The 23933-nt window shown below is 40.3% G+C and overlaps 1 protein-coding gene across 1 annotated transcript in view; it reads right to left on the reverse strand.

Annotated features, from left to right (window-relative positions):
* Positions 1–23933, reverse strand: part of LOC132815982 (uncharacterized) — a 37348-nt gene that overhangs the window by 13016 nt on the left and 399 nt on the right. The window contains exons 2-7 of the mRNA XM_060825377.1: positions 19935–20097; positions 16130–16259; positions 12713–12848; positions 10889–10971; positions 8386–8462; positions 6142–6234 (exon numbers count right to left, since the gene is read on the reverse strand). Coding sequence (XP_060681360.1) covers positions 6142–6234; positions 8386–8462; positions 10889–10971; positions 12713–12848; positions 16130–16259; positions 19935–20097 — 682 coding nt within the window. The remainder of the gene's footprint in view (positions 1–6141; positions 6235–8385; positions 8463–10888; positions 10972–12712; positions 12849–16129; positions 16260–19934; positions 20098–23933) is intronic.

Consider the following 23933-nt stretch of genomic DNA (forward strand, 5'->3'; position numbering starts at 1 on the left):
CTTTATTTTGCATTTTCTGTTTGACCTACAACTTCATTCTATCCTTTAAACAGAGGAATAATTTTCTGACACCACGAACTGTCATTACTAGTCTCACATGTGTTCTCCATTCTGACAGTGTCGTAGAGTCATAATCATAGAGGTGTACAGCACAGAAACAGACCTTTTGGCCTAGCTTGCCCATGCTGACCAGACATCCTAAATGAATCCAGTCCAATTTGCCAACACTTAGCCCATATCCCTCTAAACCCTTCCTATTCATATATCCACCCAGGTGCTATTTAAATTCTGTACAAACACCACGTTCTGCATAAAAGAAGTTGCCTCTTAAGTCCCTTTTATATCTTTCCACTATCACCCTAAACCTATGCCCTAGAGTTCTGCACTTCCCCATCCCAGGGAAAAGACCTTGTCTATTTACCCTATCCATGCCCCTCATGATTTTATAAACCTCTATAAAATCACCCTGGCCCTCTAATGCTCCAGGGAAAATAGCTCCAGTCACACTTTCAAGGTGAGAGGTGGAAAGTTTAAGGGAGATACAGGCGGCAAGGACTTAATTCACACAGAGGGTGGTGGGTGTTTGGAATGCGTTGCCAGCAGAGATGGTAGAAGCAGGCACGGTAAATTCATTTAAGATGCATCTGAATAAATGCATGAGTAGATGGGGAGTAGAGGGATACAGATGCTTAGGAATTGACGAACAGATTAGACAATACATTTGGATCGGCTTAGGCTTGGAAGATTGAAAGACCTGTACCTGGGCTGTAAATTTTCTTTGTTCTTTGTTCTGTTCAGCCTCTCCCTATAGCTCAAATCCTGGCAACATCCTGGTAAATCTTTTCTGAACCCTTTCAAGTTTCACAACATCCTTCCCATAGGAAGACCAGGATTGCACACAATATACCAAAAGGGGCCGAACCAATGTCGTGTACAGCTGCAACATGACGTCCCAACTCCTATACTCAATAAAGACAAGCGTACCAAACACCTTCTTCACTATCCTATTTACCTGCGACTCCACTTTCAAGGAACTATGAACCTGCACTCCAAGGGGTCCGTTCAGCAACTCTCCCCAGGACCTTACCATTATGTATACAAGTCTTTCCCTGATTTGCTGTTCCAAAATCCAGCATCTCACATTTATGTAAATAAACTCCATCTGCCACTCCTCGGCCCACTGGCCCATCTGATCAAGATCCCGTTGTATTCGGAGGTAACCTTCTTCGCTGCCCACTACATATCCAATTTTAGTATCATCTGCAAACTTACTAACTATGCCTCCGATGTTCACATCCAAAATTGTTGATATAAAATGACGAAAAGCAGAGGACCCAGCACCGATCCTTGTGGCACTCCACTGGTCACAAGTAACCCTCTGCCACTACTGTCTGTCTTGTGTCTGAGCCAGTTCTGTTTCCAAATAGTGTGATTTAATTTGAAATAAATTGATGTTTGCCTCCTCATCATTCACTATAATAAACATCTGTTTGAAATACCCCTCCTAGTCACCTCTTTTCAGGATTAAAAAAAAAAGTAGGATTTTCTGACTTTATCATCCATTTGGCTAAAGTGGTTATTGCGAAATGTATAATAGAACATAGAATGGTAGAGCACAGTACAGGCCCTTTAGCTGACCTTTTAACCTACTGTAAGATCAAACTAGCCTACATACCCTACATTTTACTATTGTCCATGTGCTTATCCAAGAGTCACCTAAATATTCCTAATGTATCTGGCTCTACCACCACCACTGGCAGTGCATTCCATGTACCCACCACTCTCTGTAAAGAACCGACCTCTGACATTTCCTCTAAACCTTCTTCCAAACTTCATGAAATTATGACCTCTCATGTTCCCAGGATGGAAATGGCTATCAAGTTGTTGGCTATCCACTCTATCTATGCCTCTCGTCATCTTGTACACCTCTAACAAGTCACCTCTCATCCTTCTTTGCTCCAATGAGAAAAGCCCTAGCTCCTGCAACGTTTCTTCATAAGACATGCCCTCCAGTCCAGGCAGCATCCTGGTACATCTCCTCTGCACCCTCTCTAAAGTTCCACATCCTTCCAATGCAGAGGGAACCAGAACTAAACAATATTACAAGTGTAGTCTATAGAGCTGAAGCACAATCTCATGGCTCTGAAACTCAAAATCGCCCTGCTAATGAAATCCAACACACCATACGCCTTCTTAACAACCCTATCAACTTGGGTGGCAACTTTGAGGGATCTGTGGATGTGGACCCAAAGATCCCTCTGTTCCTCCACAGGCCAAGAAGTCCTGCCTTTAACCCTGTATTCTGCATTCAAATTCAACCATCCAAAATGAATCACTTCACACTTTTCCAGGTTGAACTCCATCTGCCACTTTCAGCCCAGCTCCGCATCCTGTCAACGTCCCATTGCAACCTACAACAGCTATCCACAACTCAAACTTACTAACCCACCCTTCTGTTTAATCATCAGACTCATTTATATTAAAAAAAAATCCCAGAGCAGAGGTCCCAAAACAGATCCCTGTAGAACACCACTGGTCACCGATCTCCAGGCTGAATAATTCCCATCAATTACCATCCGATCTTTCATGGGTCAGCCAGTTGTAACTGTATCCTATGCCTCCTTACTTTCTGAATGAGCCAACATGGGGAACCTTATCAAACACCTTGCTAAAAGCCATGTACACCACATCCACTGTTTTACCTTCAATGTGTTTTGTCACACCCTCAAAGAGTTCAACAAGGTTTGAGAGGCATGATCTGCCCCTCACAAAGCCATGCTGACTATCTCTAATCAAGCTATGCTTTTTCAAATAATCATAAATCCAGTCTCTCAGAATCCTCACCAATAAGTTGCCCACCACCAACCTAAGACTGACTGGTCTATAATTCTATTCTCTTTCTTGAACAAGGGAATAACATTTGCCTCCAATCACCTGGTACTATTCCAGTGGACAGGGAGGATGCAAAGATCATTGCCAAAGGCACAGCAATCTCTTCCCATAGTAACCTTGGGTATATCCAGTCTGTCTAAGGGCACTTATCTATCCTCATGTTTTTCAAAATTTCTAGCACATCCTCCTTAACATCAAACTCTTCAAGCATATCAGCCCGTTTCACACGGTCCTCACAAATGACAAGATCCCTCTCATTCATAAATACTGAAGCAAAGTATTAATTAAGGACCTCCCCTACCTCCTCTGACTCCAGGCACAAGTTCCCTCCAATATCCCGGATCAGCCCCACCCTCTTGTTCCTCACACAAGTGTAGAATGCCTTGGAGTTTTCCTTAATCCTACCCACCAAGGCTTTTGCATATCCCCTTCTAGCTCTAAGTCCATTCTTCAGTTACTTTCTTGCTACCTTGTGAGCCTCTAGAAACCTGCCTGTCTCTCCCCTCAACATTAACTAAGATGTCTTCTTCCTCTTGACTAGATGTTCCTCCTGACTAGGTGTCTCCATAATGGCCACAACATCATAGTTACAAGTACTGAGCCATGCTCTAAGTTCATCATCCTTAATTCTGACTCGTGTTAAAATTGATACAATTCAACCCATCACGCAGACTGCAACTTTGCCCTATCAACTGTCTATCCTTCCTCAAAAGATTCTGTATTTGCCACTTCACCAGCTATCCCATCCTCTGATCCATAGCTCTGGCTCCCACCCCACTACTAAACTAGTTTAAAACCTCCTGAAGAGCTCTAGCAAACCTCCTGCTCAGGATATTGGTCGCCTTCTAGTTCAAGTGCAACCCACCCTCTTTGTACAGGTCGCACCTTCCCCAGAAGGTATCCCAATTCTCCACATACCTGAAGTCATCCTTCCTACAACAGCTCTACAGCCGCATGTTCAGCTGCACCTGCTCTGTTCCTAGCTTCACTAGCCTATGGCACCAGTAGCAATCCTGAGATTAACACCCTGTTCATCATGCTTTTTAGCTTCCAACCTAACACACTTTATTCACTTTTCAGGCCCTCATCCCTTTTCCTAGCAATTTCATTGGCACCAATGTGCACCACGACTTCTGGCTGCTCACCCTCCCCCTTAAGAATCCTGTCTACCGGATCAGAGACATCCTTGACCCTAGCACCCAGAAGGCAACATGCCAGCTGGGAGTTGTGTTCACAACCACAGAATCTCCTGTCTGTTCCTCTAACCATTGAATCTCTTTATCACTATCACTCTTCTATTCTCCTCCTGCCTTTCCTTTTGAGCCACAGAGCCAGACTCAGCGCCAGAAACCTGCCCACTGTGGCTTTTCCCCTATAACACAATGAAACAACCCATAAGATGTTGGAGTAAAGGTACACCATTTGGTGCATTAATCCAATCTCATTAAGTGGCTGATCTGATAATCCTCAGTTCCACTTTCCTGCCCCTTCCCCATCACCTTTATTACCTTATCAATAAGAAGTCTTTGTACCTCAGCCTTGAATATATTTCAAAACAGCAGCGATAATCTTCTGCATTAAAGTATTCCATTGATTCACCACCTTCAGAAACAAATTGCTCCTCATCGCTGTTGGTTTGAGTGAATCCTTATTCTGAGGTCATGCCCTTGATTCTTAGACTTTCCCATGAGGGAAAAAAAAACAACAATCTCTTCACATCTCTCAAGCCCTTCATAAATCATATATATTTCAAAAAGTTTGCCTCTCATTCTTTTAAACTTCACTGAGTATAGGCCTAACCGACTCAACCTGTTGAGAAAATCCCTCCCTATCCACATAGGTTTTATGTCAAAGTGCCCCCTGACAAATCTGACTCAATTAGCTAGAAAATTACCTTTTGCTGAGTTTTTCCAATAGTCTAACAAGCAGCATGCTAAAGTTAATAACTTTCTCTGGCTTTTCTTAGACAGTATGATGGATGAAAATGATAAACCTGACAGTTGAATAGAAATGTGCATCAGGCAGGCTCACTGATAGAGAGACCACACCAGGCTGGTCTTGTACAGTTTCTTTCTCTTGTATTCAGAAGGTTTTCATATAGTCATTCACACCTCATTTATGTTTTTATAAAAGTATATCTAAAAGTTAAAGCAACAAAGTGCTGGACAGATTCAACAGATCTGGGAGAATCCATGGAGAGGGAAGGAGTTAAGTTTGAGTCCAGCAAGACTCTTCTTCAGAACTTTGTTTCTTTACTATAGGTATATCAATTACTACTGTCTTTTGTTATTTAATTTCCCTTAGCTTCCACCCTATCACGGGCTTTCCCCTTTGTTCTTCTTGCCCGTACCTCCATGATATTTCTATTTTCCTTATCGTCTGATGGCAGGTCATCGGTCTGAACTGTGAACTCTGTTTCTCTCCCCAGAGGTTACCTGAAAAGTGGTGCTCTTTCACTGGAGGGCAGCTGGCAATTTCATTCGGCTACAACACTCATGACTGGGCTTGGACTGGCCGCCCCGAACAATTTAATGGCCCAAAAGCTGCAGACTTCTTTGCTGACTGGAGGTGGGCTCATCCATGATTTTTGGAGTCGGGGCTTTGGGGGGCTCACTGTTTCTGTGTAAAATTCAGGCCCACATTCCAATTGCAATCTAAGTAGTTATTTAGGTCAGGACTCAAACCTTTGGTCTTCTGACACGGAGGTGAGAATATTACCTCTGCTTTACAGACTTACTCCATTTATAGACTATGCAATGGGTGCTCTGCATGTGACTAGTGAAAACAGATACGGAAATGAATACTCAGATGTTATTTGTTGTATATTCCCAACCCGTACTACTCCCTCACTCAGCCACCAGCTAGGACTTACCCTTCTCCATTGTGGATCTCAGTACAAGTTGTGTGCCGTTTGCACAAGGGGATAAGTTGGCTACCTGTTCTCAGGCCCTTGTCAATCCAGATGTGTGGAGTCTCTAGCAGGATTATGATAGCAATCAACTGCCAGCTTCCTTTCGTTTTTCCTTTCTGTTAAATGCCCATGTTCCCATCTGGTCTCTGTGCAACAGCACAAATACAGCAGGCTCTCTCTCTCTCCACTTGGAGAATCTATACTGTTCCTCTCAATTAGATACAAAGGTTGAAAATCTAATTATGTTTACCATTCCACTAAGCTGCAATGGAGATGGCAAGAGTATTATCAATAAAACCAACATCATGCATGCAATTAAAAAAAATTAATAGACTTACTTATCAGGGCCATCAATATTGTCCATGATCCAGAGGTGAACGAAGGTAACCCGCGCATTGTCTAATTTGCCAAGTTCAATTTCAGCAAAAATGCTAGCGACAGGAAAGAAAGACATAATCAGTCAAATAAAGTGAAAATAATAAATGTAATCAATAAGAATAGGGTATTCAATGCTAAGTGTTTTAAATTAAGCCGCTGATTAATTGATATACAATTGTTATACACCATAAATTCCTTTTACAATAATGCCAAAGAAAATAAATATACATGTCACAATGAACATTTAATGTTCATCAATATAATTTACTCAACTCTTGAAAGTCAATAATGGCCAAGAGGGCTCCATTACCTGTTAAATACACAGTTCAAGTATAGTAACCTTATCATTGGGTATTTACTGCATTTGGAAATTATAAACCCGTATTTGACCTCAAACTACCTTTATGCTGGTTCATCAATGCCCCTTTCTAAAGAAAAACACAAACATACACACCCACTGCTGACATTTTTTTTCTGATTGGCACTATCATGATTTTCACATTTTGTGAGTAACTATGGTGATGGTGAAGGTGGCAGCAATAGAAGGTTAATACAACATTTGTTATCCAACCTTGCTTCCTGACTTTGAATTATCTGGTGGAAAGTGGGTCTAAAGCTGTTGAAAACTGAAATTAGGTAAAAATGTTGTGTTACCATGACTTGCTTTGTTGAAAGGAAGGTCACCAATCAGGATACCAATAGACTTACATTATTACATGTCAAGATTATTTAGTAGCAATGCTGAAGTGCAAAGACAAATAATCTTGGGCATTGCTGCAAACTGGCTAATGTGACAAATAACTAAGAGTCCACATTTCTTCTGTGTAAACTTCCAGAACAGATCAGTTCAGCAAGGGTCAGTTTCTTGAGGAAAGCTAAATTCAAAATTAACATTTCAAGATGGGTTATCAATTGATTTCCCAACTAATTTCAGATAATAAAAAAGGTAAAATGAAATCTGTAGTACTGACAGTGGAAATACGCGACTAGTAAACTATTTCTATTCATTATGGCAACTTTGGTGATAAGGCTTCAAAAACTTTTGCAACACAATCGTTATATATATGATTACCTACAAACTCTCTATTTCTAATCTGTCCATTTGTACCCCAAAGTGATAAAGGTTTGTAAGATAAGAGAAGTTTATCACAATTAACTGCATAAAACTATGAGAAATTGTAACTCCAGATAAAGGCCACTTTAACTCCTACCTCAAATTTTAGGAATCTACTTACCATTACCTGAAATATCTAAACAGATCTGCAGTAAAGATAAGAACAGGTCCCATCACTGTGAAATACACCATTAAACCATTATCATCAATGAATTCGCCCACTAACAACATCCTTGCTGCTACCATTGGCCAGAAAATCAAATGGACTCACCACATGGACAGAGTGACCATAAGAGCAGGTCAGAGGTGAGGAATACGGTGGTGAGAGACTTCTCAAAGCCTGTCTACCATCTACAAGGTATCAGTCAGGAGTGGCATAGATTACTCCCCACTTGCTTGAATGGGTGCAACTCAAATAACATCTAAGTTTAACACCATCCAGGACAAAGCAGCTGCCTTGAATGATAACATCCACAAAAATCCATTCCCTCCACCACTGATGCTCAGTAGCAGCAGTGTACTATCTACAAGATGCACTGCAGAAATTAAAAGCTCCTTAGATAGTACATTCCAAACTCTCAACCACGTCCATCTCGAAGGACAAGGGCAGTAGATACATTGAAACACTACCATCTAAGAGTTCTCCTCCATGTGACTCACCATCCTAACTTGGAAATGTATTGTCGTTTCTTCATTGTCACGGAGTCAAAACACCAAACTCCCTCCCTAACAGCATTTTGGGTCAACTCACAGCATGCGGACTGTAACAGTTCAAGAAGGCAGCTCACTACCAGCTTCTCAAGGGCAACTAGGGACAGGCAATAAATATTGGTGAGCCAATGTCTACATCCCACAGGTGAATTTACAAAAAAAAAACAAACAAAAAAATTTGGTCCTTATCATTCTTCAGGTTAACTGCTTATTCACATTTGAGTGAAAGCCCCTTCTTCAGATCAGGACTCATACTGTCTGCCCATAACTTTGGTGGGAGAACTGTGGAAGCCATTCAGAAAATGTCTATCAAAGTTCATGAATTTCTACCATGTAATTTCCAAAGAATGCCATCATGTTGACATTATTAGCACTGTACCTGTTATTCCTGAAGGTGTCGCCACGAGCAGATCCATTCAACATCACTGTTACTTCTCCATGAGCCCTCATTGCATACTGCAAGTGCAATGTACACAATTACTTTCCTACCATCTAACCAATCCAATTCAAATCTAAACCACAAGCATCATTTTCCTTCTGAAAAAATAATAAAGCCCCAGTTTTATCTGACAATTGAATGCCTGCCCAGTCAGATAGGAATAAACACTGGCTGGCTTTTCATTTGTGAAGCATTGTCATTAGGTTTCCAACCATCACCCATAACGCTGCACAGTTAGAAGGGTAACCCACCTTGACTATTAAGTGGCCTACTTAGAATGTAGAAGTTATGGTCTATCGATGTTATCAGTGCTGTGGCAACATGGTGCAGATGAGACCATTCAGTCTTATCTCTTGCATACTTCTGCACATTATTAATTAGAACAAGCAACCAACGTCCTCTTTAATGCCTCAGTTAAACCTGTCTCCATCATAATTAGAGGCAATGCATTCCATACTCTAACTCCTCACCATGTGAGAAAGGTTTTCATCAACTGGCATGTGCTTCTGTAAAACACATCAAAATGGTGATTCCTGATCAGTTTGTACTAGGGAACAGTTTGACCCTATCCACTCTGTCCAGACATCATTTTGAAAACTTCTATCAAATCTTATTTAGCCTTCTCCTCTCTAATGAAATAAAATCCAACCTTTTTTGATCCACCCTCACAACTGAAGTAAATCACTGCTGGAACTATTCTTGCAAATATCTTCTGCACTCTCTCCAAATCATTTAATTTCTTCCTATAGAATGACACCCAGAATTGTACGCAATACTCCAGCGGAGGTCTATGAAGCTTAGAATACTGGATGCTTTAACAACTCTATACCTGCCTTCCAACTTTTAATGATTCATGTACACTTACAACCAAGTCTTTCTACTGATGCATACCTTTTTAATAGTATCTGACCATGTTCTTCCTACCAAATTGTCTCATCTCACATTTCTGTGCATTAAATGTTCATCTGCTATCTGTCCAGCCACTCCACCAACATGTCATTGTTCTTTTAGAGATCTACACTGTCCTCTTCACAGTTTATAAATTTTCCTGAGATTTGTCATTCTCAAACTTGGAAATTGTCCCCTGCACAGCAAGATCTAGACTACTGATATGCAGGGGAAATGAAGGTTCCCAATACCGGGGAACTGCAAATCTTCTTCCAGCCTGAAAAAAAAAGGTAGCACTCTATTTCGTATTTCTCAGCCAATTTTGAATCCACATTGTTACTGTTGCTTTTATTCCATGACTGATAACATTACTCAAGTCTAATGTGTGGCACTGTACCAAAAGCCTTTTAAAAGTCCAAACCTGCTATAAGTTAGCAGAGTAGCTAAGGCAGGTTTTTTTTTTAAAAAACCCTTTGGTTAGGCCTTGTTCTGGCCCTACAAGCAGTTCTTAGATCTTGCTGACAATGGGCCTTGTATCTCCCTCTTAGCTTCAGATGTTCCTTGGAAATTTTTCTGCCAGCATTAAGTTCTCTTGCTCATCATGGCCCTTGGACCATGGCAACTTGCATTTCATAGGAACAGGGATTGTACTATCAGCCATGGAGTCACTGCCCCAACCCGTTTGGGGTTTCTATTTGGAAATAGACTAGAGCAATTAAATGGAGGCACAGGAGATAAAATAACCCCCCAACACTAAACTGTTCAAGACAATTTCCCTCCTACTCCACTCCTGACTGCATTCAAAATTGGAATTAGGATTAAAACGTTTCTGTAGTTTACCAGGTATTTTTCCTTAAAATGACACTTTTATTTTAAAATTGATTCCTTTTCTCTTCAGTTTCATCCAGAGCTTCATCTTTGAAACAACAGAAGCGTTTGAGGTCTTTCTTTTATGCCCTAATTATTCTCACTTCAATTCTAATTTTATTCCCTCTAAATAGGCTGATTCAGGCCAACGCAAGGTCCCATGTGCACAAAACAGAGACAATATTTTGTCCAGGATGACAAATGAAAATGATCATTTTGGTGGCGACAATCATAGGGGGCATGACAATTGAACACCAATCCTGTTCACCTGATGTTCACTCATTTTATTTGCAGCAGAAAATCGCCCACATGATGATTTGCTTTCCCTTCTTTAGTTTAGGCAATATCCTTGTCATTTCTACAATCCCGTTTCCACTGCAGCTTATGTATTATGCAGCCATCTTACATGATGAAACAGGAGGTGATTCTTAAACGAAAAGGTATATAATTGATGAGGTGGAGGAATCGATCCCAGAATGGTCTTTTTGTTGTAGGGGTTGGTTGGGCTTTGACCACATTGATACAAATAAAGACTCTGATTTTATTATTACGTGAGGATATATATTGGAACTAATACCGAATAGGACATAGCTATCTTGAACCAGAAAAGATGTTGCTCCAATGTTACTAACCTCGAGCAATACACAAATTCCACCGGACTTAATTCAGTGACAAACAATATACTTACAGCTTCAGACGCTGCCTTCCAAAATGAACTTATTGAATTGTTTTCGCACTCTTTCCACCCAGGACATGCTTCAAAATTAGGCTCTGTAACAAATCAAATTATTGTGCATTTAAGTATCACAGTTGCTAATGTAAAGGAGTTGCTTGTTTAATATTGAGAATTTTTAAAAATGGTTTTAAGTGTCGAGACATTGTTTTTAAAAGAAAAACAGTATAAAACCTTAAACTCACGAATAGGTTTCTTTGAACAAAAATTTATAACAATCTCTCAGGCCTAATTTGAATGTGGAGGCACATTTTGAGAATACTGAAAGATGCAAGAGTGGAAATTGCAGAGGCAATGGTATTAGCTTTGCAATCTTCCCCAAACTCAGGGGTGGTGCCAGTGACTACAGACATGCAAATGTAACACCCTTTGCTCAAACAAGGTTGGAAAGAGGAGCCCAGTAATTACAGGCCATTCACTCAGTTTAACATCAGCAGCAGGGAAACTTCTTAAACAGTTATTTGGAATAGTCACATGGAAAAATGCAAGTTAATTAGGAAGTGCCAGCAAGCCAGAGGGTGGGGAGTCTGCAAAACTCTTTTACAGACAGCAATGGAAGCCAAATCAATAAATATTTATAAAACATAATGTCACAACTAGTGCAAAAACTAATTGTTAAAACATATTTAAAGGCAAGAACAGCAGAAAGTTCTTAGAAGTTAATATCAGCCAGACAATGAACACCAAGAATCTCATGATGGGTCTGGATTAATAACTATTGTGTTATAATCGGCTATGGAAATGACAAAGCTACAATAAAAATACTTACATAAAAGGTTTACATGTTGCATCAGTTCACAACAAGATGGATTAATGATTTTTTACTTAACCTTGTCAATGGGCCATAGACAGATGGCTATCTGAAATGCAAGTCTTTGCCTTGCTGGAAATAACTTGTCTTCACCTAGCCTGCCACAGCATGGAACCCAACCGTCTTTACAACAATACAATTTTGAAATAGCAGATGGTTTAGGGATCAGCCCTGCTATATATAATATTTAATGACAATACCCAACATCTTAACTGAGCTACAATGGAAGGAAGCCTCAGTGCAAATCAACCTCCTTTGCCAAAATTGCAAAACAGAAATTACAAGCGAGCGAATTTTTTTTCCAAAAACTTGGAAGGGAATTTTAAAAGAGAAGGAAAGGACTAAAAACCTCAACTGTGAGCTAGCCAATCATACACCTCCACAGGTGAAAGCAAAGACATCGATAGATACAAAGCATGCGAGATTCAAGTGAAGAGCTGAATAATCACTTTATCTTCTCCATTTATCGATTTTCTTGTATGTTTTTTAGGGTGCCTGTATGGGGAGAAACCCCCATCCCTGCATCAAAGAGTGTGTGAAATAAGCCTTACAACTTTTCTCACCTTACTACATGGTTGTCATGGCCCTTAAAGTCAGAACCCACAAACAAAGAGTGAACTTACCACTGCTTAGAAAGGAGAAAAAAAATCAAATCACAATCTGCTTATAGATAGGCAGTGAACAGGGAGAGATTGGTTTTAAAACTTGCAATCGGACACTAAGAAAAAAATAGATTTTTTGCTGTTAGTAAAAAGGAGCAAAGAAAATAGAAAGTAGGCAGGAGAGTGGAGTTCAGGCCAAAATCAGATTAACCAGATTCTTACCAAGTGGCAGAAGAGATTTGATGGGTTGAATGGCCAACGCCTGCTCCAAAGCCATACGTTTGTATATGGATATGTTCAAAATGGATAGGGTCTAGGTCTTACAGGCTGTTCATGCTCTCTGTCGTAAAGGATGTGATTACTCACCTGGGCTGGAGAGTTTTCCACACCAGTTCAGGCCGTCCACCATATAACCAACCAGAGTGCTCTCAAGAGGCATCACCTTGTGTGTAACACCAGTGTACTGAAGAATGAGCCCTTTGGTCTGGCTCCAGAAGATTGACTACATGGCATAAATGTAGATAATATAATAAAGTCTCAGCAGTGTTATTGAAATTCAAAAGAAACAACATGCATATCAAAAAGGATTTGGGATTGCACCCAATGGATTATTATTGTGTTGGGGCTTTCTTCCTTAAAATGAATTTTAACATTAAGGAAAATCAACAGGTAAGTACTTTATGAAATTTAGTGGAGGTCAGTGACTGACATTAATTGGAAATAATCTTTCTGCTTATTCAAACAAGGTAAGAAGTGTATTCAGATACTTGTGGCTTGCTTTATGATTAGATTAGATTACTTACAGTGTGGAAACAGGCCCTTCGGCCCAACAAGTCCACACCGACCCCGCCGAAGCGCAACCCACCCATACATTTACCCCTTACCTAACACTATGGGCAATTTAGCATGGCCAATTCCCCTGACCCGCACATCTTTGGAATGTGGGAGGAAACCTAAGCACCCGGAGGAAACCCACGCAGACACGGGGAGAATGTGCAAACTCCACACAGTCAGTCAGTCGCCTGAGTCGGGAATTGAACCCGGGTCTCTGGCGCTGTGAGGCTGCAGTGCTAACCACTGTGCCACCGTGCCGCCCACGGTGGCACATTTAGGGATCCACAAAGAGGTGGTCCTAGCAAATAAGTCATTAAAATGAGTTGATAAAACAATTTTAAAGGGATCCACAGAGTATTAATAGAATACCTGATCTAGATTATGTGATAATGTAAAATAGCTAGCAGAGAATTATTAGTCAATTTGACATCCGCCCTTATTTTTATATTAATGTCCTTCAATGAAAACATATTTATTAAAATAAAGTTGCTAATTTATCATCATGTTACATTGTTGGACAAAATCAAGTTCTGTTCCATTGACTGTCACAAAACAGAACAGCCTATATAGTTCGTCAGGTCAGCACTGGCCTTCATGAGGGAAGTACATCACATGTATCAGATTTATAGATTGTTATGTTTCAGATTGTTATGAAGCTGTATTTAGCTTAGAGGAAAATGAAGGGGACATTATGATCTGCCATGTTCTGCCTAACAACAAGCCCGAGTGCCATTCCTGTTAAAGGATAAAGTGAGGCCCAGGTTGTTTTGACAAGGTGTTCACAATTGGAAGTATTGGCAGCAACATCTGTGCTTAAGTGGTTAAACTGTTAGTCTTCAATATCTCCAGCAATTGTTGAGAAAGTCAAGTTGTGAACCATTATATACTAAACTGCTGACGTAGTTCCAAGTTCAAAGGGAGTTTGCCTCATGGGTAACTGATTGGCATTTCTACCAGGATACAAGACCCATGTGATTCATGTGTCCATGGAGATGGAAAGCCTTCAGCTCTCAAAGCTCAAGTCATCCCTAAACCTAACAGACACGGGATGTGAGAGTAAAGAGGAAGAACATCTACAGGAAGCAAATCTGTGGTTCACTGCACAGGAATGGATCTCGTGCATGCATTGAAAAGACTAAATTTGAGAGAAGAATTTTAGGCTTTCATCAAGAGAATTTCTGCAGGATATCACCCACCATTGTGGGCAGTTCCATCGACAGAGGTTAACAGGTGGAGAAAGGAACAGAATAGAAGTAAACATTTAGGAAATAAGAATCTCTTTGGATTAGATCCTGGAGAAGTGATTGTCTGTTTATAAAGAATACTGTAATGTATACACACAAACTTGAATTCTCCTTGTATTTACAGTCAAATGGGAAATGTTCCATTCTGTACTCTTCATATATTGTTTAGACAGAAGTGCTTTTAGTCTGTTTTTCACTGTAAAAGTAATAAAAATGTGCAATATTGTTGTTCAATTACTTCAACCTTACAAATAGCAGCTGGAAGACTAATAGTTGAAGTTCCCCTTTCCTGGTCACTCCTTCATTCCTTTAACATTCTCCTTTTGCAAACAACTGGGGAATAACTTTTAAAAAGCAGTTAGGGACTTCACTTCAAGATTAGATTACAGCCAGCAATACTGTACCGCCAAAGATACGAATCTTGGAACAATCTCATATTTGCCTCATGAATACCAGTGCAGATACATTGGACTACATAGGCTGTTCTATTTTGTGCCATTCAATGCAGCTCAACCAGATTTTGTCCAATAATATAAAACCAGTGATAGTGAAAATGCACTTGAAACTTCCATGTGGACTCATCTTATCACTTTCCATAACTTAAGGGATAACTAATATAATGAATCAGAATTGATATAAATTCCATCCAAAGCCCCTGGGCTTGCTCTTTAATTCTTTTCATGATTGTCTTAAAATTTCAGCCATCTGCTTAGTTTTAGATCATAGAATCCTGCCAGTGTGGAAACAGGCCCTTCGTCCCAACAAATCCATACCGAAGATTAACCCACCCAGACCCATGTCCCTATCTTATACTTACCTCTGACTGATGCACCTAACTTTCACATCCCTAAACACGATGGGAGTCTAATCTTCAGCATCTGCAGTACCCATGTCTGCCTAGCAAGTTTAGCATGGCCAATTCATCTAAGCCGCACATCATTGGACTGTGGGAGGAAACCCACACAGAATGTGCAAACTCCACACAGATAGTTGCCAAGCCTGGAATTGAACCTGGGTCCCTGGCACTGAGAGGCAGCAATGCTTACCACTGAACCATCGTGTCACCCCAATAGTTTTACCACTATTGTAAGCAATATATTATTATTCATCGATCTACATGACCAATTGGGTAATTTCGACTTGGTCATAACTTAGTGTGGTTAGAAATGATTGGTAAAGTGCTGTGTCTAGGTCCTGACTTCTTTACCCGTCCTTCTGGCACACCCACACAGGAATATCAATGGCAGCATGGAGAATTGTAATGCAATAGCAATGTGAATTTAACTTCTCTTTGGTGCCCTGTTAGGCAACATTGCCCATTCTTGGTACTCTCAACACCAAGTGGTGCAAGAGCCAATGATGTGTTGTGGAATTTATTTATATTTAGGTCTGACTGAATAAGGATAGAAAGGTCCTCTTTAGTGAAGGACTTCATTGAGTAAGTTAGTAGTTTCCACATCAATCTTTTCTTTTGTCAGCCCACAAATTAAATAGACTTACTGAATTCAATTTTACAAATTTCATAGTGGGATTTAAACCTACATCTGGCTTCTAGCTCAATGCTATTAAAACTATAATGTCAAATGTTCCATCTATTCATATTCAATGAATTAGCATTGACAAATTACATCAAATAAAGTGAAGTTTCAATATCATTCCTGTATTTTACTTTAGACTATCACGAGAGACTCCTGAAGTTCCTTACCTGATTAATTGGAATGTCATGGCCTGCCAAATCCAGAAATGGTTTATAATCCTCTGTTGTAATTTTGCATGGGTCCTTCCCACTAAATGCACTCAGAAATGCTTCCCATAGATTTGGACAGTCTTTCTTCCTGACAAATAAAAGCAAATACACCATCAGAATTAAGTAATCTATTTTCATTACTGCTGGGAAACACTGTTGCTGAAAATCCCTGACAAAAACATGCAGCTACATAAAAAGAGGCAGGATTTGTATAGTGCCATGCACAACATCCTACAGCACTTTATATCTTTGAAAAGAAACCTTATATGATGTAACTTGGGAAACACGGCCCTGGATTATCATTAAATTGGTATGATTCAGAAGGTCTTTTTTTAAAAAAAAACATATCCCAACTCCGGATTCCTGGCACTAATCCTGGGCCTTAATTTTCAGAAGAGATGATATTTGAGAGTGAGTGACTGGCTGTGGGACTTACACAGGGCACTCTCCACCTGGCCAGCTCCAAAAAGGGGAAAATAGCTCTCCTTTACAAGTTTCATGGAGTTAGACCAACTTCTTGAAGAGTCGCGATTTATGGTACAGAGTCCCTGCTTGATTAACAGCTTTGGCTCTCTGGTCTCGGCTGAGTTGAAGTTTTAGCTGTTGATAATTTAAAGAATCTGGGTGATTGACATCTTATTATTTTGCACACATCTTATCATCACTACAGCATGCATTGCCTCCCTTCCTTTGGGATTGTCAATGACCCGATGGTATTATCGTTAGATTATTGATCCAGAGATATTGGTAATGTTCTGGGGACCCGAGTTCAAATCCTGCCATGGCAGATGGAGGAATTTGAACTCAATAAATATCTGGAATTAAGAGTCAAATGATGACCTTATTACCATTGTCAATTGTCAGGAAAAGCCATCCGGTTCACTAATGTCCTTTAGTGACAGAAACTGCCATCCTTACCTGGTCTGGCCTACAGGTGACTCCAGACCCACAGCAATGTGGTTGACTCTTACCTGCCCAATGGGCAATAAATGCTAGCAGAGCCAGTAACACCCTCATTCCATGATGATCCAAACAAGCCTCATTTCTTACTCCCATTACTGCTCCACTCATCTTCCATTCCTCTTAGATACCCTCAATGTGTCTTCTTATCTCTTATGTCCCTAAATGCCCCATTCTCTTTCCATGCTCTCTCATACCCCTATGATCATCTTTTTCCGGTATTCACCATATACAATGAGGCATTGGTAATTCTGGTAAGACTTTGAAATGTTCCTGAAATTAACACAATAAGCAGAGACTATGAAAAATTGCTTTAAAAAGAGATCACCTTACTACCACTAGTGCTATTCACAGAATCCATATCAGACTTCTTACTCTTAGATAAGCAAGCATACATATAAATTAAAAAAAACTCTTAATAATCTTTTGTATAACTCAAAATGTCAAAAGGTTTTCCCCATCCTTTACAAGGGTATTAACTTTGCTTGCTATAATTGAAGTAGATCAGTAATTTTTGAAGTTCAGCCAGGCATTTACAATAATGCCACCTGAATACTGATTTCACAAAAGCAGGCTGAACAGACACCTCTTTATAAGGCTGCGTGGAACCATATTGAAATAGAATCACCAAGGTTGATGGAAAAGTAAACTAAAGTAAAGTAAAAAAGGTAGACAGGAAAGGGTGGAATGATTCACTATATTGAATTTTCTGATAAATTCAAGGAGGGATAGTATACCATCGATAAAAGTCACAAAGAATGACATGAATGATTCTGACAGGAGCAATGATGACCATCACAAAAATGGAGGAAGAGATGTCAACGAGCCTTTGTATTTGGAGATGCAGAGATGGGAAGAATGTTTTACTGGGCTAGAAATTGATTCTTTTATTATGCATCAAAAACTCTAAACTTAAAAATGTAGTAACCCCATATGTATTATTCCTTCTTCAAAAGGATTTCTACAATTAGGGCATGGATTTAATTGTAAAGAAACCAATGAGTCTCTCAGGACTCAATCGGATTCTAGTATAAATTGAACAGCAACATCCAGCAATCATACCCACACAGATACATGCAGACATTTGAATTGCACTGTGGCAATTTCAGAGTGTTCTGAAGGACAAGAACATGGGCCTCATTTCCTTGCTAACATTTGCATGCAGCATTTGGGGGTGGGTGGGGGAGGCTCAGCCAGCTGTAATAAAGCAAGTGCAGGAGGAAAGGAGGGGAAGGATTACATCACAGCTGGAGTAAGGGCTTTCCATTGACATCCTACTTGCTTATTGACACTGGGATTTCTTCCTGGATAAAATGTCGTTAGCTGAATTGTTTTTATTCAGACAGTTGTTGGATTTTGATTTCTCCTTTAAAGAATTCATGCCTTGCAATGAAGATATCTTACTCAAGAACCCTCCTCTTGTGGTGATGATGTATTTCAATGGGTTTCAGCTCACAAACATCAACAAAAGGGATTTCGTAGAAACGAGAGAGAGCAAAAACCATTGTTTCACCAAGATACAGACCAGTAAGTCTCACCTCACCCTAGTTCCAAACTTCCAGCTCAGCACTGTCCCCATGACTTGTCCGGACTTGTCCTACCTGCCTATCTTCTTTTCCACCTATCCACTCCACCCTCTCCTCCCTGACCTATCACCTTCACCCCCTCCCCCATTCACCTATGCTACTTTCTCCCCACCCCCACCCTCCTCTCATTTATCTCTCCACCCTTCAGGCACTCTGCCTGTATTCCTGATGAAGGGCTTTTGCCCAAAACGTCAACTTTACTGCTCCTTGGATGCTGCCTGAATTGCTGTGTTCTTCCAGCATCGCTAATCCAGAATCTGGTTTCCAGCATCTACGGTCATTGTTTTTACCTTGTATATGGACTTCAGCAAGGCATTTGATAAGGTTCCCCATGATAGGCTCATTCAGAAGGTCAAGAGGAATGGGATACGGAGGAACTTAGCTGTCTGGATGCAGAATTGGCTGGTTACCCGAAGACAGCGAGTGATAGTAGAAGGAAAATATTCTGCCTGGAAGTCAGTGGTGAGAGTGGTGTTCCACATGGCACTGTCCTTGGGCCTCTATTGTTTGCAATTTTTTTCAATGACTTGGATGAGGGGATTGAAGGATGGGTCAGCACGTTTGCAGACAACACAAAGGTTGGAGGTGTCGTTGACAGTACAGAGGGCTGTTGTAGGCTGCAGCGGGACATTTACAGGATGCAGAGATGGGCTGAGAGGTGGCAATGGAGTTCAACCTGGATAAATGCGAGGTGTTGCATTTTGGAAGGTTGAACTTGAAAGCTGAGTACAGGATTAAGGATAAGATTCTTGGCAGTGTGGAGGAACAGAGGGATCTTGGTGTGCAGGTACATAGATCCCTTAAAATGGCCACCCAAGTGGACAGGGTTGTTAAGAAAGCATATGGTGGTTTGGCTTTCATTAACAGGGGGACTGAGTTTAAGAGTCGTAAGATCTTGTTGCAGCTCTATAAAACTTTGGTTAGACCGCACTTGGAATACTGCATCCAGTTCTGATCACCCTTTTTTGGGAAAGGTGTGGATGCTTTGGAGAGGGTTCAGAGAAGGTTTACCGGGATGCTGCCTGGACTACCTTATGAGGAGAGGTTGACGGAGCTAGGACCTTTTTCATGTGCCTGTCCTGACAAGTTCAAAATTAAAAAGCTTCAATAGCAGATTTTTTTTTGTCAGTAATACCCAGGTTCTGTACATCAGGCAACTACATTAAAAATCACATGGAGTAATGCTATGTCAAGGAAAGAATGATAAAGTCACTGACCCTGCATCAACATTTACTGTTCCAAGGTAGTTGAAGCATCTTCCGATCATTATTTCTTTCAAATTTTCTGTTGATCCTTTTCCTGTCCAAACCGTTTCTGTGCCAGCCTTTGCTAATGGTCTTTCTGTATAGCCTAACAGCACTAGCCCAAGAAGGAGCAGACCTATTAGGAGCAAGAAATTAATATTCTTATTATTTCTGTAGGTAAGCAGTATGAATGGCTATACATTTGAAGAATGACCAGTTCACATTACACACGAGAGAAGTTACCATTTGAAATGCTCTCTTTAGGTACAGCGATTAAATGAGATTCTCAAATGATGTTCAATGTAAGGATGATTGCAACTCACTTGTGTTTGAAACCTACAGATCTTTCTTCTATAACACACATATTAAATGCAATTTGGCTGGAATATAATTAGTGAATTGCGGACTTTTTGAATAAAGCAAATTCCCATTCACTGTTACACGATTAGATCCTTGGCACTTATCTGGACAGCAAAACCTAGCCTCAGGACCCTCTGTCTGCAAAATGCAAATTCGGTGTGTTCAGCTAAAACAGGAATGTAACAGCTCTGCAAACCTCGAAACTGAGCTTGAAACTGGGAATTATAGTCAATATTTAGAAGTGACTTTATTTCAAACCAGGGAAGAATCTGGAGGACTGGATTTCTGTGTTGGCATCACATGGTCAGTCAGAATATGTGCTTTCTGGTGAAGAGCTTTGTGAAAAGGACATTGCTATCAATGAGTTTAGTGTTAAAGTTATTGTATTATTTCATTAAACTATATGATTTAAAGATTTACTTAGATTGTGTTCTCATTTGTGTTAGGCTAACTATTATTTTTGTTTTGATTTTTACTGATATATTTTGGCGATTTGTCCCACTCTGTTTTTCCCATAGGCCCCATGATTCATATTGTGCAATTTTCCATAACACTGTCACACAAGAACGCAATTACTGCATTATGGGAGTACTCCCTGTATGTGGAAGTGGGCGGGGAGAATTGATCTTTGTGGTGTGCAGTTTTTAAAGTTGCACTCAACTTCCCAATATCTCAAACCAACGTTTGAAATGGAAGTTGGGTTTTGTCTCCAAAGACTGTGCAGAGGTCATTCTTTCATTGGTGATCACATGGTAGTCTCTGTATCTCTGTCTAGAAAACATCAGTGTCTAATTCCCTTTATACAATAGCATACAGATTTTGCTTACATTCCAATCTGGAAGATGTTCTTAATTTTTTATGTATCTGACAATGGTAACCTTAACAGCCAAAGATGCTTATCTGAAGTTGTAGCAGGAGCCGTTGGCAGATTTCACTCATTCTTTATTTAAAGAGATGAAGACAAACACAGCACTGGTTGTTGCTGAAGTTCAGTTAGGAGGATAGCATCTCGGAAAGCCCTTGGTAGATCTGGTGTGATCTTTACATCATTGTCTTGCTCCTTTTACTAGCGGCTGGTACTGCTCTGGAAGGTGGCTCAGCTCATTCTCTCAGTCATACTGAATTCCAAATGGAAGATCTACAAAGATACTCATGTCGGAAAGGAACTTGTTCAGTACAGTGTTTGAATTGCTATAAATATACTTCTGCTGCAGAAGTCTGAACACTCCCTGTAAAACTACCAAAAATAAAAAAAACTTGAGAGCTCCAAATATACACAGTACAGCACCAGCAGCCAGAACAACTAATTTAGTGACTAGCATCTAAGTCATTCATGTTTAAGCAGAGCTAGTGGAAATGGTCCTTTATTGTCTTGTTCCTTGTGAAATACTCTTGGTTCTCTCTGCCACTATTTCTTCCCGTTACCGGCTCAGAATATCACTAGAAGATCTCCTGGGGACACAAACAATCTTTTCAATCAACATTTCCAATGCACAAATCAGAAAACATGATGTACAGGATGTCCCACGGCTAACCATTTTTCCACACTTTCACTGCAGAAATCAACAAGAACGACCACTCATTGACTCCAGGAAGTGATGTGGAGGGCACACTCCTGTCTGCATCAGGGGTGCTGATGTGGAGATGGTCAAGACTGTTAGATTCCTGGAAAGTGATAATCCCCAACAATCTGTCCTGATCCACCCATGTCGGTGCAGTGGTCAAGAAAGCATAACAACATCTTTACTTCCTCAGGAGGCTGAGAAAGTTCAGCATCCTATCTGGATGTATCAACGTGTCCATAAAAAAAAAAATATGGAAAGTGTCATTGTGGACATGCCGAAGAAGAAGAGATGTTATTGTGCTTTCTTGTGCTTCCCAAGACCACAAGAAACTAGAGAATCATGAACACAGCCCAATCCATCACATAAACCAATCTTCCATCCACTGACTCCATCTATACTTCCCACTACATCAGGAAAGCAACCAACATAAATCAATGACATCACCACCCCCCACTCTGGTTATACTCTCTTCCACCCTCTTCCGTTGGGCAGAAGACATTAAAAAAAAGTGTTTACACATATCTGAATAGATTCAAGAACAGCTTATCACATTCCTCGCTTTGTTCTATTACCCTAGTGCACTTTGCATTGTATGATCTGCCTGTGCTGCAAGCAAAACAATATTTTTCACTGTACCAAGGTACATGTGGCAATAATAAAATCAAACCAAATCATATGGAACCCATTATGTAATAAAATGACCAAAAAGGTGAATTATAAGCAGTAGGAAGTTAAAAATCACAACACTAGGTTATAGTCCAACAAGTTTATTTGGAAGCACGAGCTTTCAGAGCACTGCTCCTTCATCAGGTGGTTGTGGAGTATACGATCATAAGACACAATTTATAGCAAATGTTTACAGTGTGATGTAACTGAAATTATTTATTGACTGGGAGGGAGGGAGCACTCCTGTGTGTTGGTTGTTGTGTGGTGCCCATTTATCCATTGCCGTAGTCTCTGCTTGGTCTCGGCAATGTACCGTGCCTCAGGGCATCCTTGCCTGCAGTGTATGATCAATAACACCATACAACCTTGTCATGGTAGACGCTGCAAGACGTGTCAGAACATCGACACTGATACCACTATTATGCATGGGGACACCTCCTACTATGTACGTGGTCAGGTACTCGTGTGAGGCGGCCTACCTCATATGCCGCAAGAACGCGAAGTGACTGAGCAGAGGCTGATGGCCAAGTTCGGTACCCATGGAGATGGCCTCAACCGGACCTTGGGTTTAGGTGATCCCATTGCATACACACACGCGCGCGCACACGCGCACACACACACACACATATTCCTACAGAGACACACACTCCTACAGACCATATATTCACACAGACACATTCTCTTAAGCTCACACACTCACGTGCATGCACACACTCACACACACACTAAATCTCCCTCAACCCCCACTCCCCAACACATACACACAAAAGTTTGTGGGGTGAATTTGTACTTGCAGAATTACATTTTATTTTGCTCAAAAACTGCATGAATCCATGTAAGATTCTGAAAATCTGTTTTTTTTTAAAAAAAAGTTGATTCAGTCTGATTGTGGCGCAGACAGAATCACACAGGGCACCTTACATGTTCATCAGCCTCCAGCTGTCTAGTCAAGTCCTGGAGAGGGTCTTGAACTCAGAACCTTGTCAACTCAAAGAAGAGATTGCTACCAAACTAAATCAAAACTTACATTAATCTATCCAGTTATGGGATTCTACTAAGAAATAATTGCAGGTGAAGAATATTGTACATAGAACCAACTTTATATTTGTGCATTGACTCCATATATTAATCATTAAAACAAAGCCAAATTGCACACAAAAAAAAACCAATTAGCATATTTTCAGTGGCTTAAAAAAGTGCAATTGATTTGAATTAACACAATCTAGAGAAGAATAGGTTTTTCTCATTAATCTCTGATACATCCACTTCCTGAATCTCAAACAAAATACTACCTTAAACAGTTGCTGAACATTTGCATTGATTCTGGGCATTAGATCTAACCTTGCACAAATATCAAAGGTCTGGTAATTAGATTCAAAAT

The sequence above is a fragment of the Hemiscyllium ocellatum genome, chromosome 1, assembly GCF_020745735.1.
Source record: "Hemiscyllium ocellatum isolate sHemOce1 chromosome 1, sHemOce1.pat.X.cur, whole genome shotgun sequence".
Classification (NCBI taxonomy): Eukaryota; Metazoa; Chordata; class Chondrichthyes; order Orectolobiformes; family Hemiscylliidae; genus Hemiscyllium; species Hemiscyllium ocellatum.